Source organism: Lissotriton vulgaris, chromosome 12, assembly GCF_964263255.1.
Source record: "Lissotriton vulgaris chromosome 12, aLisVul1.2, whole genome shotgun sequence".
Classification (NCBI taxonomy): domain Eukaryota; kingdom Metazoa; phylum Chordata; class Amphibia; order Caudata; family Salamandridae; genus Lissotriton; species Lissotriton vulgaris.
In genome coordinates, this window is record NC_141700.1 from 515,580,144 (window position 1) to 515,592,653 (window position 12,510).

The 12,510-nt window shown below is 43.5% G+C and overlaps 1 protein-coding gene across 7 annotated transcripts in view; it reads right to left on the reverse strand.

Annotated features, from left to right (window-relative positions):
• The window catches only part of MTSS2 (MTSS I-BAR domain containing 2), a 320,542-nt gene that overhangs the window by 38,075 nt on the left and 269,957 nt on the right, over nucleotides 1–12,510 (reverse strand). For 3 of the 7 annotated variants that reach the window (XM_086945290.1, XM_086945292.1, XM_086945291.1), the window contains exons 7-10: nucleotides 8,686–8,843; nucleotides 5,923–6,030; nucleotides 5,675–5,772; nucleotides 1,729–1,855 (exon numbers count right to left, since the gene is read on the reverse strand). In XM_086945290.1, the coding sequence (XP_086801416.1) occupies nucleotides 1,729–1,855; nucleotides 5,675–5,772; nucleotides 5,923–6,030; nucleotides 8,686–8,843 (491 nt within the window). Of the gene's footprint in view, nucleotides 1–1,728; nucleotides 1,925–5,674; nucleotides 5,773–5,922; nucleotides 6,031–8,685; nucleotides 8,877–12,510 lie in introns of all 7 variants that reach the window. The other 4 variants (XM_086945288.1, XM_086945286.1, XM_086945287.1 and 1 more) reach the window with 3 other exon arrangements.

Consider the following 12,510-nt stretch of genomic DNA (forward strand, 5'->3'; position numbering starts at 1 on the left):
ATTTTTTAATTCTTGGATTTCTGGTCCTGGTTTTACAGTTGGTTAAAACAAAAAAAAACGATATGGAAACTGCTACTTAGGCATGGACCTGGAAAACGCGAGAGCTCTGCATTTTTCTACCTGGAATGGGGGATAACGGCAGAAATAGGAATCGCAAGATGGAGCAGCGTCGATGTCACAGGGACAGTCAGATTGTATGAAAGCTTTATTACGATTTTTGTAGTAAAAAATGATCAAGGACAGGATGATATTGAACCACCAGATGGAAGCCTAATAGAAAGTTATGAACCCATGAAAGATTGATAGTGCAAAGCCATTTTATTGGCTGAGGCAAGCAATGGCTGTTGTCTATAGCTGATCTCATCCAGACATTGTTGGTGGTCCAGACTCAGCAATGGACCAATCAGACGAAGCCGTGCATGTGCAATGTCATCAGTGGCTCCTACTAATGAAGGGCTTCTAGGAGTAAGCAGCAATGCTGTTTAAAAAACCTGCTAAAGGCAACACAAAATGTCTTGTAAGGAATCAATTTTCAGACAAACAACATAATGCGTGTTCAAGAAAACTAATAAGTGCCTCAAAAGTGGAGATTTCTTTTAAACAAAGTAAATACAGAAGAAAATGCATTAGTGCTGCAGCAAGCAGAGGCATCCCACCTACAGGAGCCTATCAGAAATGGACACGTCTAGATATGTGCACCTTCAAACACTTTTACAGTGAAAGTTCATTTAACTTTTTGCTTGAACTCTCCCCCCACCCCCGTGACTCTCTCCCCATTACGATCTCTCAGTTCCGTAGAGACCTGTTAGGCCAAATTTACAAAGATTTAAAGCAACGCAGTGCAGAACTCAAAATTTGCAGCACTCGTTGCGCCAAAAGGATAGAGCAGGACAGCGCCATATCTATGAAGATATGGCGTTGTTTCTCTCTCTCCCTGAGCTGGAGTAATTTTGGCTGCCTTGCGCCCAGTGCTTTAAATGGGCCGGTACTGTCAAGTACGGAGTACCGGCACTGGAGAGTACCGGCACTTCACAAGAGGAACATAATCCTTCGAATTGAAGAGTACCGGGACTTCTAAGAAACAAGCAGGTACTCTCGTACAGTGTACCTGCACTTCTATTTTTCCATTTCAAGCACTGCTTGCGCCGCACAGAAAACGCCCTTGCACCATTGTGCATGAATGTATGCATGATGTCTAGTAGATGGGTTTGTTGTGGAATTGTATCTTTTATTTGTAGAGTTTCTTAGACATAGTTAAACATTTTCTAACTTTGTATGTGTGCTCTACATTACAGCACACATGCAACTTTAGAAATGTTTTGAGAAAGAAAACTTCTCACAAGTTATGCTTGCTTTCCGGGCATGTAATTGTTTTGTGCAAATCCCTGTGCCAGTCCATCTACTTTTTTTAGTAAATAGGGTTTTGCGTCAAAAACCATGAGGATTGCATGAGAACATTCATGTAGCACCCATGTTACGCCCCTTTTGCAAAGTGGTGGAAAGTAAATCCCAATACAACACTTTGTACCAGTTTGCAGCACTTTCTTGACATTCTCTTCTCTAGGAAGACAGCTTCTCTTTTTTTTCCCTGCAAGTCGTACCCATCCTACTCCATTTCATGCAATTGCCTGTTATGTCACCATAATCCTTGAAGGGTACAGCCCTACTCTTAATGCACACTTCACCCCTAACTGTGGTCACCGCACCCTGGCATTCATTTCCCAATACCTGGCTGGTGATGTCCGATGGCATCGGTGAAGGAGGCTTCGAGTACATGGCATCCTGCGAGATGAAGCCGGAGTCGTGCGATGAGACGCTGGACAGGCGGGTGTTGGCGTTGACAGGCTGCGCCATGCTGCGGTGGCGATAGGTGGAACTTGGTGAGTATGAGTGAGAGGTGCCACCCTTAGTGCTACTAGCACTGCTGGGAGGGTGAAATTGGCAGCGGGGTAGGAGCGAGAGGGAATGAAAGAGGTGGGGAAGACATGGTTTGGAACACAGATGGAAATTTGGTAATGAGTATAGAGCAGGGCAGAAGATGTGTGGGGTTTTGGGGAATTTTAAGGGGCGTGGGAAGGAAAAGACAATTTAAGACAAAGGAGCAAGTCAGACGAGTTTAGATATGAGAGGACATACAAGTAAAAGGGAGCCCTAGTGAGCCCTGTCCCTGCCGGACCAGCCACATGAAACATTAAGGCAACAATGTTTTTCCTCAATCTTTGCCCTTCCAGAAGAGGTCCCTTCCCTTGTCCTTCTGGGAAATATTTTTGATTTGAACTCCGCCAAAAATCCCCCAATTGTGAGGGTAAACCCTGCACTCGTTCGACCCCAGCATGTGTCGCTACATAGTTTAAGGAAAAACGTTCGAAACATATGAGCACTGTTGCAAATTAAAGATCAGACATAATAAATTGATACAGAAAAAAGGAGTGCAGGTGCCATTATATTACAGGGGTTATTTATGAAGGGTTGTGCGTATGCTTAAGTGGCGCAGCACAATGTTGTGCTGTGGCCAGAGTCTTCTATAAAGGTAAGTACATTTTGTAACGTGGCATGTCTTTGCAAGTGCGGTCACCCATGCAAAACTTAGTAAATAACCCCCATGCAAATTAATGTTCCCTGGACAATCTTTTATACGGTTACATTAAAAGTAGGCCCTTGTGTATATTTATGGGTAAACCATGACTCTCCCCCTGTTGTAAATGTCACTATGTTGGGGGACTTGCCCATATTAATAATACCATATTTAATACCAGGATATTTGAGTGAAGCAGTACGGCTAGTATTAGATTTCAAGTTACCTAGTACCGTGGCTAAAAGTTTCTGCGTAGCGTCTGCATAGCTGCCAAGTGCCCACCTTGTGGGAGGTCCTGCTAACATGTTTTTAGCACTTATTAACTTAAATTAGCATGTTTCTAAGTGATACCAATATTTACTGATTTGGAGCTTTCTTTAGAGATTGGCAGGCAGGATACTCCGTCAAAATGTGGCGGCCATCTCACCCGCCAAATTACAAGTGCCACTGGCTATAATATACTTGTAATACGGTAGATGGATATCTGCTACGGTTTTACATAGTATCTTGTCCACAAACTCTAAATAAGAATAAAGTAAAAACAGAAAAAGATCATAAGGCCTTTTCTCTGGGTCTCTGGCAGTAGGAGGTCAATGTGGACACAAATGGTTTACCATTAGTGTCCCATTACTACTTAATTCCAATTGGGTCACCAAGGTACTTCCTTTGCACACTTTATTTCTTAAGTCTGGTGACAGCAAACAGTCAAAGCTATGTGAAGAGGCATTAAAGGGACTGAAACGCAGTCATTATCTTTGATAAACTCAATGCCTGTAGAGCTCTATATCTCTCAATGAGGTTAGTAGTCTAACTTAGAGAAGGGTGGTATAGGATGAAATTCCCCAAAGAGGTCTATGACTCAAAATCCCTCCGATGAACTAGTATTTTTACACACAATGTTGTCCTTGGTCACACCACAGACCAGACATTTTGGCTCCTGAGAAAATGTTTGCGAGTACCTATGAGTTACAATTGTCAAGCATTTTGCTGGTTGCATATCTAAATAAATAAAACATATTTACATTATTAACTGTGAACTTTATTAAAAAGTTAGTCGGAACAAAGATTTTCTCAAATAAAAAAATAAAGCATGGCTAAAGTCAGAAGGTCGGGTTTAATGTGCTAACGCAGGCATCTTTAACACACTAGAGTGAGACACATCAGAGAGCGCCTCGTGCAACTGAATGGAGGCACTCGAGTGGAGGTGGATGAATACACCCAAACAGCCAATAGCATTAGGTGAGAGATCAATACTCTGCTGGGATGAACCCCAACGAGAATGACAAAGACGTAAATCAATGGCTGAAAGAGGCAGGTACAAGAAACCAAATGATTGAAAGGGATCGACTGAAAGGGCATTCAGTATATTATTAGCAATAGGTCAGTTAGACAAATACTCTGTCAAAACCTGGAACTAAAAAGGCACAGTAAGACATCCAACACTCTGAGTTGACACTTTTCAGTGAGAGGTCACTGAGAACTCAGAAGTGAACTTGATTCGATGGGCATGTCTTTTACTAGAGCTCTCTGGCAGGATGTGGTGCCCTTGGTGGAAGGTCCAGCACTGATGCAATCTCCTCTTTACCTATATGAACCCTAGCACAGAGTCTGCCTATGCTTTAAGAAGAGGGCTTTTGCAGTACGCAGGTACTGCTTTCTCCTCTGGGTGGACAGAAGATGAGTTTAGAAGCCACTTTCATAGGCTGGCAGGCAGGGCCCTGGCTCACCCACAGCACACTGGGGAGGATAGTGTATCACTGAGGGAAGGAAGGGCGGGGAGTGGGGAGGCAGCATAGGGAATGCAATAAGAGTACTCACATACAACTAGTAACTAGAGTAAATGACATTGTCCACTCCTCCCTCAACACACCCAGACACAGGTGTGGGTGTGCCCACATACAAACAGGCCCACACATGCATGTATACTTGTGGACATACACAAGCAGAATCATACACACAGATGTGCAACCTGGACACACATACACACACAAAGTCTTTTCCAGAAGACCTGCACCCAACGTAGCTCATTACATGGTTACGGAGCAGTGAGAAATCCAAGACAGCCAGAGGGTTTCTGGTCCCACTGATACACACACAAGCAGTCTAAGTTATCGAGAAGCCATTCACAGAAAACAAAAGCAGTATTTCATCACAAAGAGAAACAGTAGAATCCAAGTCAAGACGAGGCCAAGGATGATCCACACAAAGGCAGATGAATTGCACACACAGCCAACAGCAACCCAGCCACTCAAACACGGACAGACTCATTCGTAGAACTGCCACGCAGAGGTCATTAATAAGATGTCGCACACAATCAGTGGTAGAACCAGCGTGCATCTGGACAAGCATACATGGAGTCACCACAGTAGGTCGAAGATCCACACTTTGTTGCTTCAGTCTGTATCCTGACTCAAAGTCTTTCCCAAGTAGCCCATGACAGAACCTACTTGGGTCATGGGAAGGGCAGAGGTCTGTGGTGCCGTTTTAGAAGAACCAACTTAAGAGAGAGGATCAAGTACCTCTCAGTAATGTGAGGGTCCCAGGGAGCCTTGCACTATCTGTTTAGAAATGCACTAAGTGGTGACAGAGATACTGTAGTGTGTAAAAGAATCAGGTGCTATGACAAGGCTTGTGGGATTAGAGCAACAGTGGTCACGCAGCAGGCTGTGACTGACGTGACCATGGAATGGCATGGTGTGCAAAAAAATGATGGATTTAGGCCCAGATCTCTGTTCTGGGGTGAATGTATGACATTGTTCTGCATTCTGTCTATCAATTGTTCAATTGTTCTTTTGACATGTGACTATGTCCTCTACTATCAGCATTTAAGAGGTGTTGGGAATTGTTGCAGGTTACCTCTAACTGCTGAACCCCACCTGCAGTCTCAAACATCTATGGGTCAGTTCGAGGCGTTATGCCTGGGTAACAAACTGAATACTGCCTTTGGGAGGGACAGTGGCAGTATTCATTGAAGGAGAGATGGGGTCAAGGGCAGCTGGTCCCTGCTGTAGCATTCAACAAGCAGGGCATTTTCTCTTTCACTTCAACAGTTCATAAACTTCCCTCCATCCACCAGTGTCTTCCTTCCATGACACTCACCTGGACATGCTGGATTTTCTGGATCCTGAACTGCTGGGAGAGGACGGTGGTGTCTGGTAGGACCAGCTGTAGTCGGAGCCTTTCAAGTCTTTAATGACCTGTGACAGTAAATCGGGAAGGTGTCACTCTCCTCCTACGGCTCCACCTACTTGAACGAAGATGTAGTCCCACCGCCACACGCAACTAAGTAATTTACTTTCTCAGGCCATTCCATCACCATAGCCATGCACAACTCAGAAGCGGCTCACCTGTTCACTTGCCGGGGGGAGTTTGTGGGGCTCCGCTGTGAGCACAACCAAGTCGTCAATGATGCCCTGTAGGTGTGTTACTTCTCCCAGCATATGGATCTCACCAATCTGAAAAGGCAGGGAGAGGAAAAGTCTCATGGTGAAGATACCTCTACACTGCCAATAATGGGCCGGATGACGTCTGGCCTCCCTCTACAGAGTCTGTGATGAATTGCTTTCAGGCAACAAAACACCTACATGCTAAGGGGGCCTACTGGCAAAAGGAATGGCTTACTTAGATTTGGGCGGTAATGGAAGAAGGCTGAATCTGAAGGAGAATGTGCTTTGCCCAACATCTTAGCCATACAATGGTATGATGGAAGGTATCTCGCCTGGATTTAGCACATTACTTTCCAACTCTTAAATAGGCCTAATATTCTGCAGCTCCAGTTCCAGGTTTTCTGCATGTCGGGAGAGTCAGTTTTGCACAATCTGTATTCAGAGAAATTAAGAGCTGAAGATTTTGGAACTTCAGCAATTACTCTAAATAACTGATTCAACCCCTGCCTTCTTGTATTTGAAATCCAAGCTGCGAGAGAGCAGAGCTCAGGTATGAACTGAAAAGATTTTTAAAATCCAAGATTGAGTTTGGCGTTTTAATTGTTTTGTAGGTTTTGCCTACCACACAGCGCCAGCTGTCCGGTTTTGAAGGCCTTTTGTGGGCTCACCAAAACTTAAAGCGAACTTTCAGCCTGCCCACTGCTTACCATTGGGGGCTTAATTGACACTCTCATTTGCTTGCTTCTGATTCTGTGACTTGCCTTCCTCTTCATGTTGTAGTCCCTCCCATGAAGCATAACCTCTTTACCCTCCTTTTTATTGTCCGACTTGTATCCTTCCATGGCTCACTTTTAGGGAACTACTTTTTTATTTTTTATTAAGCAGTCCATGCAATATCTCCCCTTGATCCGTCTTTCTCTTTTCCTCTTGTGCAGGTCACTCTTCTCTCCAATGTGTGCTTCCCCTCTCATCAAACTCCCCTGCCCACTCGAGCTCTGTGGTCTCTCTCCCTTATGTGCTTCCCCTTCACCCTCTTGTTGTGTGTTCCCTAGTGTGCTGCTTTTCCCCTTCTCTCACAGCTAGTTTTTTTAATCTAACCCCTGTCTCCTCCAGATTGCTTCCCCCTCACCCGCTCCTCCATTCCCAGCGATATCGTTTTTGAAATAGTTTTTTTTTTACGAGGGTGTAGCAAATTGCTGTAAGCCTCTCCGCCTTACAAAAAAAGCACTTTCACGCTACTACAGTGTCATTATTTTTTATTTACTGATCCGTCTTAGATTGGTCAATAAAAAAACGAGTGAAGCTTAATAACTTGCGTGATGACGCATGCACACGATCACCTCATAGCACATGGGCATGAAATGATGTGGCCACCAGCAACGGCTACTTCAGCCTCTTTTTGTTTTTCTTTTTTTAAACCATATTGGCGGATGCTGTACAGCACTGCCGAAAAGCTTTGCCACAGGTAATATATTCCAAAAGGAGGGCCTATTGTGTTTGCTAATGCTTGTTTCTTCTACGGTTTACTGTGGTATGACTTAGAAATGACAAATGTTGAGACATGGTCAAACGTTACCCTGAAAAGAAGGGAGAAATCAGTGGAAGTCTTGTAACCTCATGAAGCCTCTGCGTACTCGTGAGGTCTCCTAGAGTTCGTGAAGCTCCACATCTCCCCTGTCTTCCACTCCCCTCTTTTTTGTTTTTGTTTTATATAGCGCGAACTAGACCTGAAGATATCAGATATCAGAGCACTTTACATGAGCACCAGTTTCGTTACAGATGGACACATTCATTTTTTGTCAGGCACTGGGAGATTAAGTGATTTGCCCAGAACCACAGGACGTTGAGTGTTGTTACAGAGACTTGAACCCGGTTCCCCAGCTTCGAGGTCGACCGCTCAAGCCATAAGGCTACATCCTCTTCCCCCCTCCTTATGCTCCTCCCCCTGTAGAAAGACCTTCCCCTCCTCATTCCCTATGGAGCCCTACCAACGTACCATGTAGCACTGGACCATCAGAAGGGGCGGCTGGGGCCATTATTACCCAGCCCCCACCCTTTTTCAGGGCCCATTCTCGCACTGCAAAATGTAAAGACGCCAACCAGCCTTGTTTCTTAATGATGAAGCAGCTAACAGACCTGTACCACTAGATGGCGCCAGATGATGGGCGTGCCTTGCCTTTCCTTCCTCTTGAGGACATTCTTTAACCTTGGCGACAGCCACTCGTGCTAAGCAGAGGCCTGAATTAAATATTTGACCATGGCCCCACGAAAACGCCTAAAATGTCTGATGCAACATATTACTAATCCCTGTTCTTGTAGGATTTGGAATGAGATATGAAGAAACTACAGCCTGCAACGTAGCCCCCCAGTTGCTTGTAAATGCCCAGGAAGCTTATACTCTCAATAGACTAAAGCATAGTCAGATGATGGCTACCTATAGTGCAGGAGAAGCCAGGCTAGGCATGTTTTTAGGCCGTAAGATGTAAGAGCACACCCTGTACAACCATCCTCTGACATTCTGCCACAGGAATGTCAAACATCAGTCATGGTCAATGTACATCAAACCGGATATCCACATATATGACATTTACAATGACGCCTCTCACTGGATTTCCCTTATCTAACCCTGCCATTGACGTGCAATAAAAACATCAACATGACTATTTTTATTAATCTGGTGAGAGGTCCAAAGGGGAAGAAGATGGGAAGGAGTGCTGTACCTACCACTACTGGTTGCAGAAGTGTGATGAACGTGCAGAAGCGCCCCCGCTCCTCGATCAGAGCCCTCCGCACTGCCTGCTTCTCCGTCTCCTCCATCAGTAGGTACATGTCGTTGACGTCCTGGAGAGCGCTGTCCAACTGTGGCTGCAGGTCCCCCTTTCCTGAGAGAGGGGGCGGGGCAGAAGAAGAGCCAACTGAAATGGTCAGAAATGCTGCGCCATCTTAGAGGATACCCTTGTCACATGTGAAACTTTGTTGGCAGCTCTTACTAATCACCCCTTCCCCCAGTGGCCATGATGGACTGCTTCAGTAGACCAATGCATGTAGCATCTCCAGAAGGTCCAATGTAGCGGGGACGTCATACCCCACACATGCAGACATCAAAAGTACAGCAGGCCCGACCATAGGCCTTTTCCAGTTTTACTTTTGAACATCACAGACTAACAAGCACCATATGTCTGTGAAAGAGTCAAAGACTGTCTTGCTGTACTTCTTTATTAATGCTAGAGTAAGGGGGTGGGTCCAGACATTAAAGGCACCCTAACAAATTAAGCTGCTCTCACCAGCTTTTAGTGGGGCACGTAGACACCTATCGCAAGCACTGAATCTACAGACTCATTTCCGCAATCATCTATAGGTGATTCAGAGAAAACACAAATTCACCTTCTCACTTACCTACTGGGGGTTGCAGAGCTCTTCCCGCCATTTTCAATGTTAGATTTATTTTAGTTGAGGGTGAATCATCTGCTATGTTAAGTCTACAAGCTATGGTCATACATACCTCCATCTCACTCCTTTACATTGACAGCAATGAGTACAGTCCCCAACCCCAGTTAAAGAAGAGAGGGAAGCAAAACTCTTGAACAGCAGAGCAAGAAGGATACTTCACAGTCAGGAAGCAGCAAAGCATGAGAGCATGGACATGAGAGAAGAGTGAGAGGCATTAGACTGTGGGCACAGCTAGCAGTCAGGAAGCAAGAAGCATGTCTGGAGAATGCAGTTTTGGTAAGATTTCTCTTCTGGCATCTTAGGTCTGGGGGTGACATGCTAAAAGTGGGAAGCTCAATGCAGTAGTTATTGTGGCCAGGTAAAGTCTAAAAGCCACTTAATGGACTTGGCAGCTCACAATGAGTGAGTGAGAAGGGGAAAGAACAAGTGGAAGGCAACCTAGAATGACTGACAGGCTAGGACAGCAAGCACAGGAGACCTGCTGCCAACAATCCTGGGGTCTCAGGTAATCAGCAAAAGTGTAGACTCTATGTAATCCTTAAACTAGCATGCATGGTTACAGCCTCTAGAAACCACAGCACAGGTTTGTAAAGCCACCTTTTAACATTAGCCCCGGCTCCGTGGGTTGGTGAAGGTCTCCCTGCTAGTGTGTTCAAAGCAGTACAGAACTTTTTTCTCACCTTGGCTCTGCAATAAGTTAATCCTATCTTTACAACGTTCCAGTGCAATAGCTATTCATTCGACTGAGCATTCACCCAGTAATATGCAGATGGATGTCATAGCATTGCCATTTAGTACATTGGGAGTGACTACATCGAGAGTCGCTGCATCAGGGATCACAATGTGGGGAGTGTTATTACTTCACAGGTCAGTTAATTTTTTTAAGTTTTATAAATACCTATAGATATAAATTATATATTCGTTGAAAAAACAATTAAAAGTTAGTTATGGTTCAACAAATGCAAAACCGGAAAATCCCAGAAATTCGCTAGTTATGGCATGCAGCTCACACCATAACTAACGGTGCCTTCCATGTTTTGCTCTTGGTAGTCTGTTTTGCAAGGGCGGATTCTCCATTAGGGCTCTGGGGCTGTGCTCCCCTGAAATGATTTCCTTCACATTGCCGTAAAAATATAAAAACAGACTGATTTATTTAGCGAATCTCTAACAAATCTATGAGCTGTGCAAGTGTTTATGAGGGGCTTTCACTGAGAGCGCTGAAGCCAAAGCAAAGTGTCTGTCGGTGGGTTGGCCTCTCTGCAGAGCACAAAGGAACAATGATGATGTATTCCAGTTGTAATTGCAATTTAGTGAAAATATGTGTGAAGGGGTTGCATAGATGCCAACATATTTACAGGGCAAAAGTAAATAAATTGCTTAAATGTGAGTGAGTGCAGTGTTTATTTAGACATCGCGAAGTGAGGGAGATGCAAGGAAGTGCGTTCATGGAAGAGTGAAAGGGTGCTGAAGAGGAAAGAGAGGTGGTTGAAGATGTGCAGATCTTTTTTCAATGTATTTTCATAGAGGAAGATCCAGCCTGGACCCCACATTTGTCCTTTAAGCTTGCCCGAGTCGCTCACTACATTAAAATGCCATACCAAACTTTTACGCCTCACCACTTTCAAATGTCACCAGCCTCCATTGCCGTTTTTGTTTCCTATACCGTGGGTAAAAGTGGAGTAGTGCACATGTTAGGTAGCCTGAGTTATGGTCTGCATTGCATACCAAAACTGGTGAATTTCATGGGTTTTTAGGGATTCCATTCACTGAACCATAACTAACATTTAACTGTTGTTTTTCATTGAATTTCTAGGTTTTGTTTCATAATAATTAGGGCTCACGGTTTATAGTATTTTTTTTTTACACTTCCGTTTTTATTTATTCATATTCCTTTTTTGGCCATCTCATTGGTGTTTATCCATATTTATTTTGTGTTTTGAGAATAAATGGAGCTGTAAAATGATATATTTCCACGTTTCTTTAACTCCTGGATGCACACTCATACATGGATGCTGGTCATGTTTTAACAAATTAAGCCGTCATGTATAACAAAAAACAACACTCACAGGTACATATTAGCATTATACTACAAATATATGTTAGCATATGCCTGTATTTAAGGAAATCCCATCCTATTTTTTAACGCTCCATGCTGTCTATCTGCTCAGCTGCTGTCTGGAATTCATGAAAGACAGCTTGGAGAGCCTCTCAGAAGAAGCACAATTTTCAGTATTTTTCTGCTTCTAAAAATAAATACAGATAGGAAATACAGAAATGTTTTCTGCCTGTATTTATCTGTAAAAATCATTAAAATCGGAAAAACTGAAGCCTTAATAATAATCCACTTTATCCGCCTTCCATGCCTCCAATAAGTGCAGTGCAGAGCGGTCAACCATGTTCATCAGGGGTTGAGGGGCTAGCCACAGGGCCTGCAGCATTTAATTGGGCATCCCAGAAAGATCTTTTCTCAACCATAGCTTTTTTGTTTGTTAAAAAACCGATTTAAAAAAAAACAAAATCCTTTTTTACTTATACAAAATTACTTTTATGATAATCCGTCCATGGGAAATAAAGCTATAGTCAAAACAAAAAATGCCCTTTCAATGGAAAGTGTGACTGTACAATATCATGACAACACAGTAGTGACTGCCACTGTGCTATCTATCTATCTATCTATCTATCTATCTATCTATCTATCTATCTATCTATCTATCTATCTATCGTACTATCCATTGATCTTTCTATATAAAAGGCCTTTATTGTCTTACAAACTTTTAAGTTGTTTGACAAATCTGCATGAAACTTTCCAAAAGACGTCTTGGGGTTCTTGCAGGTATGTTTAGCAAAGATTTGTGAAGCTGGGCCAAGAAAAAGAGGTGATCCCAAAAGTCCCATTCTCAATTTTAATTCCTATAGCATTCTTCGTTCTTTCTTACAGAAATAAATGGCTGAATGAAATGACACCAAACTTGGCATGACGATAGACCTTTACTGCAGGAAGTGCATTTGTGTAGTTTAGTATACCGTAAATCCATTCAGAAGTTTTCGAAAAATTTGCATTTTTAACTTTCTTGGGCAGGGAGTGAAGAGCTGAAATAT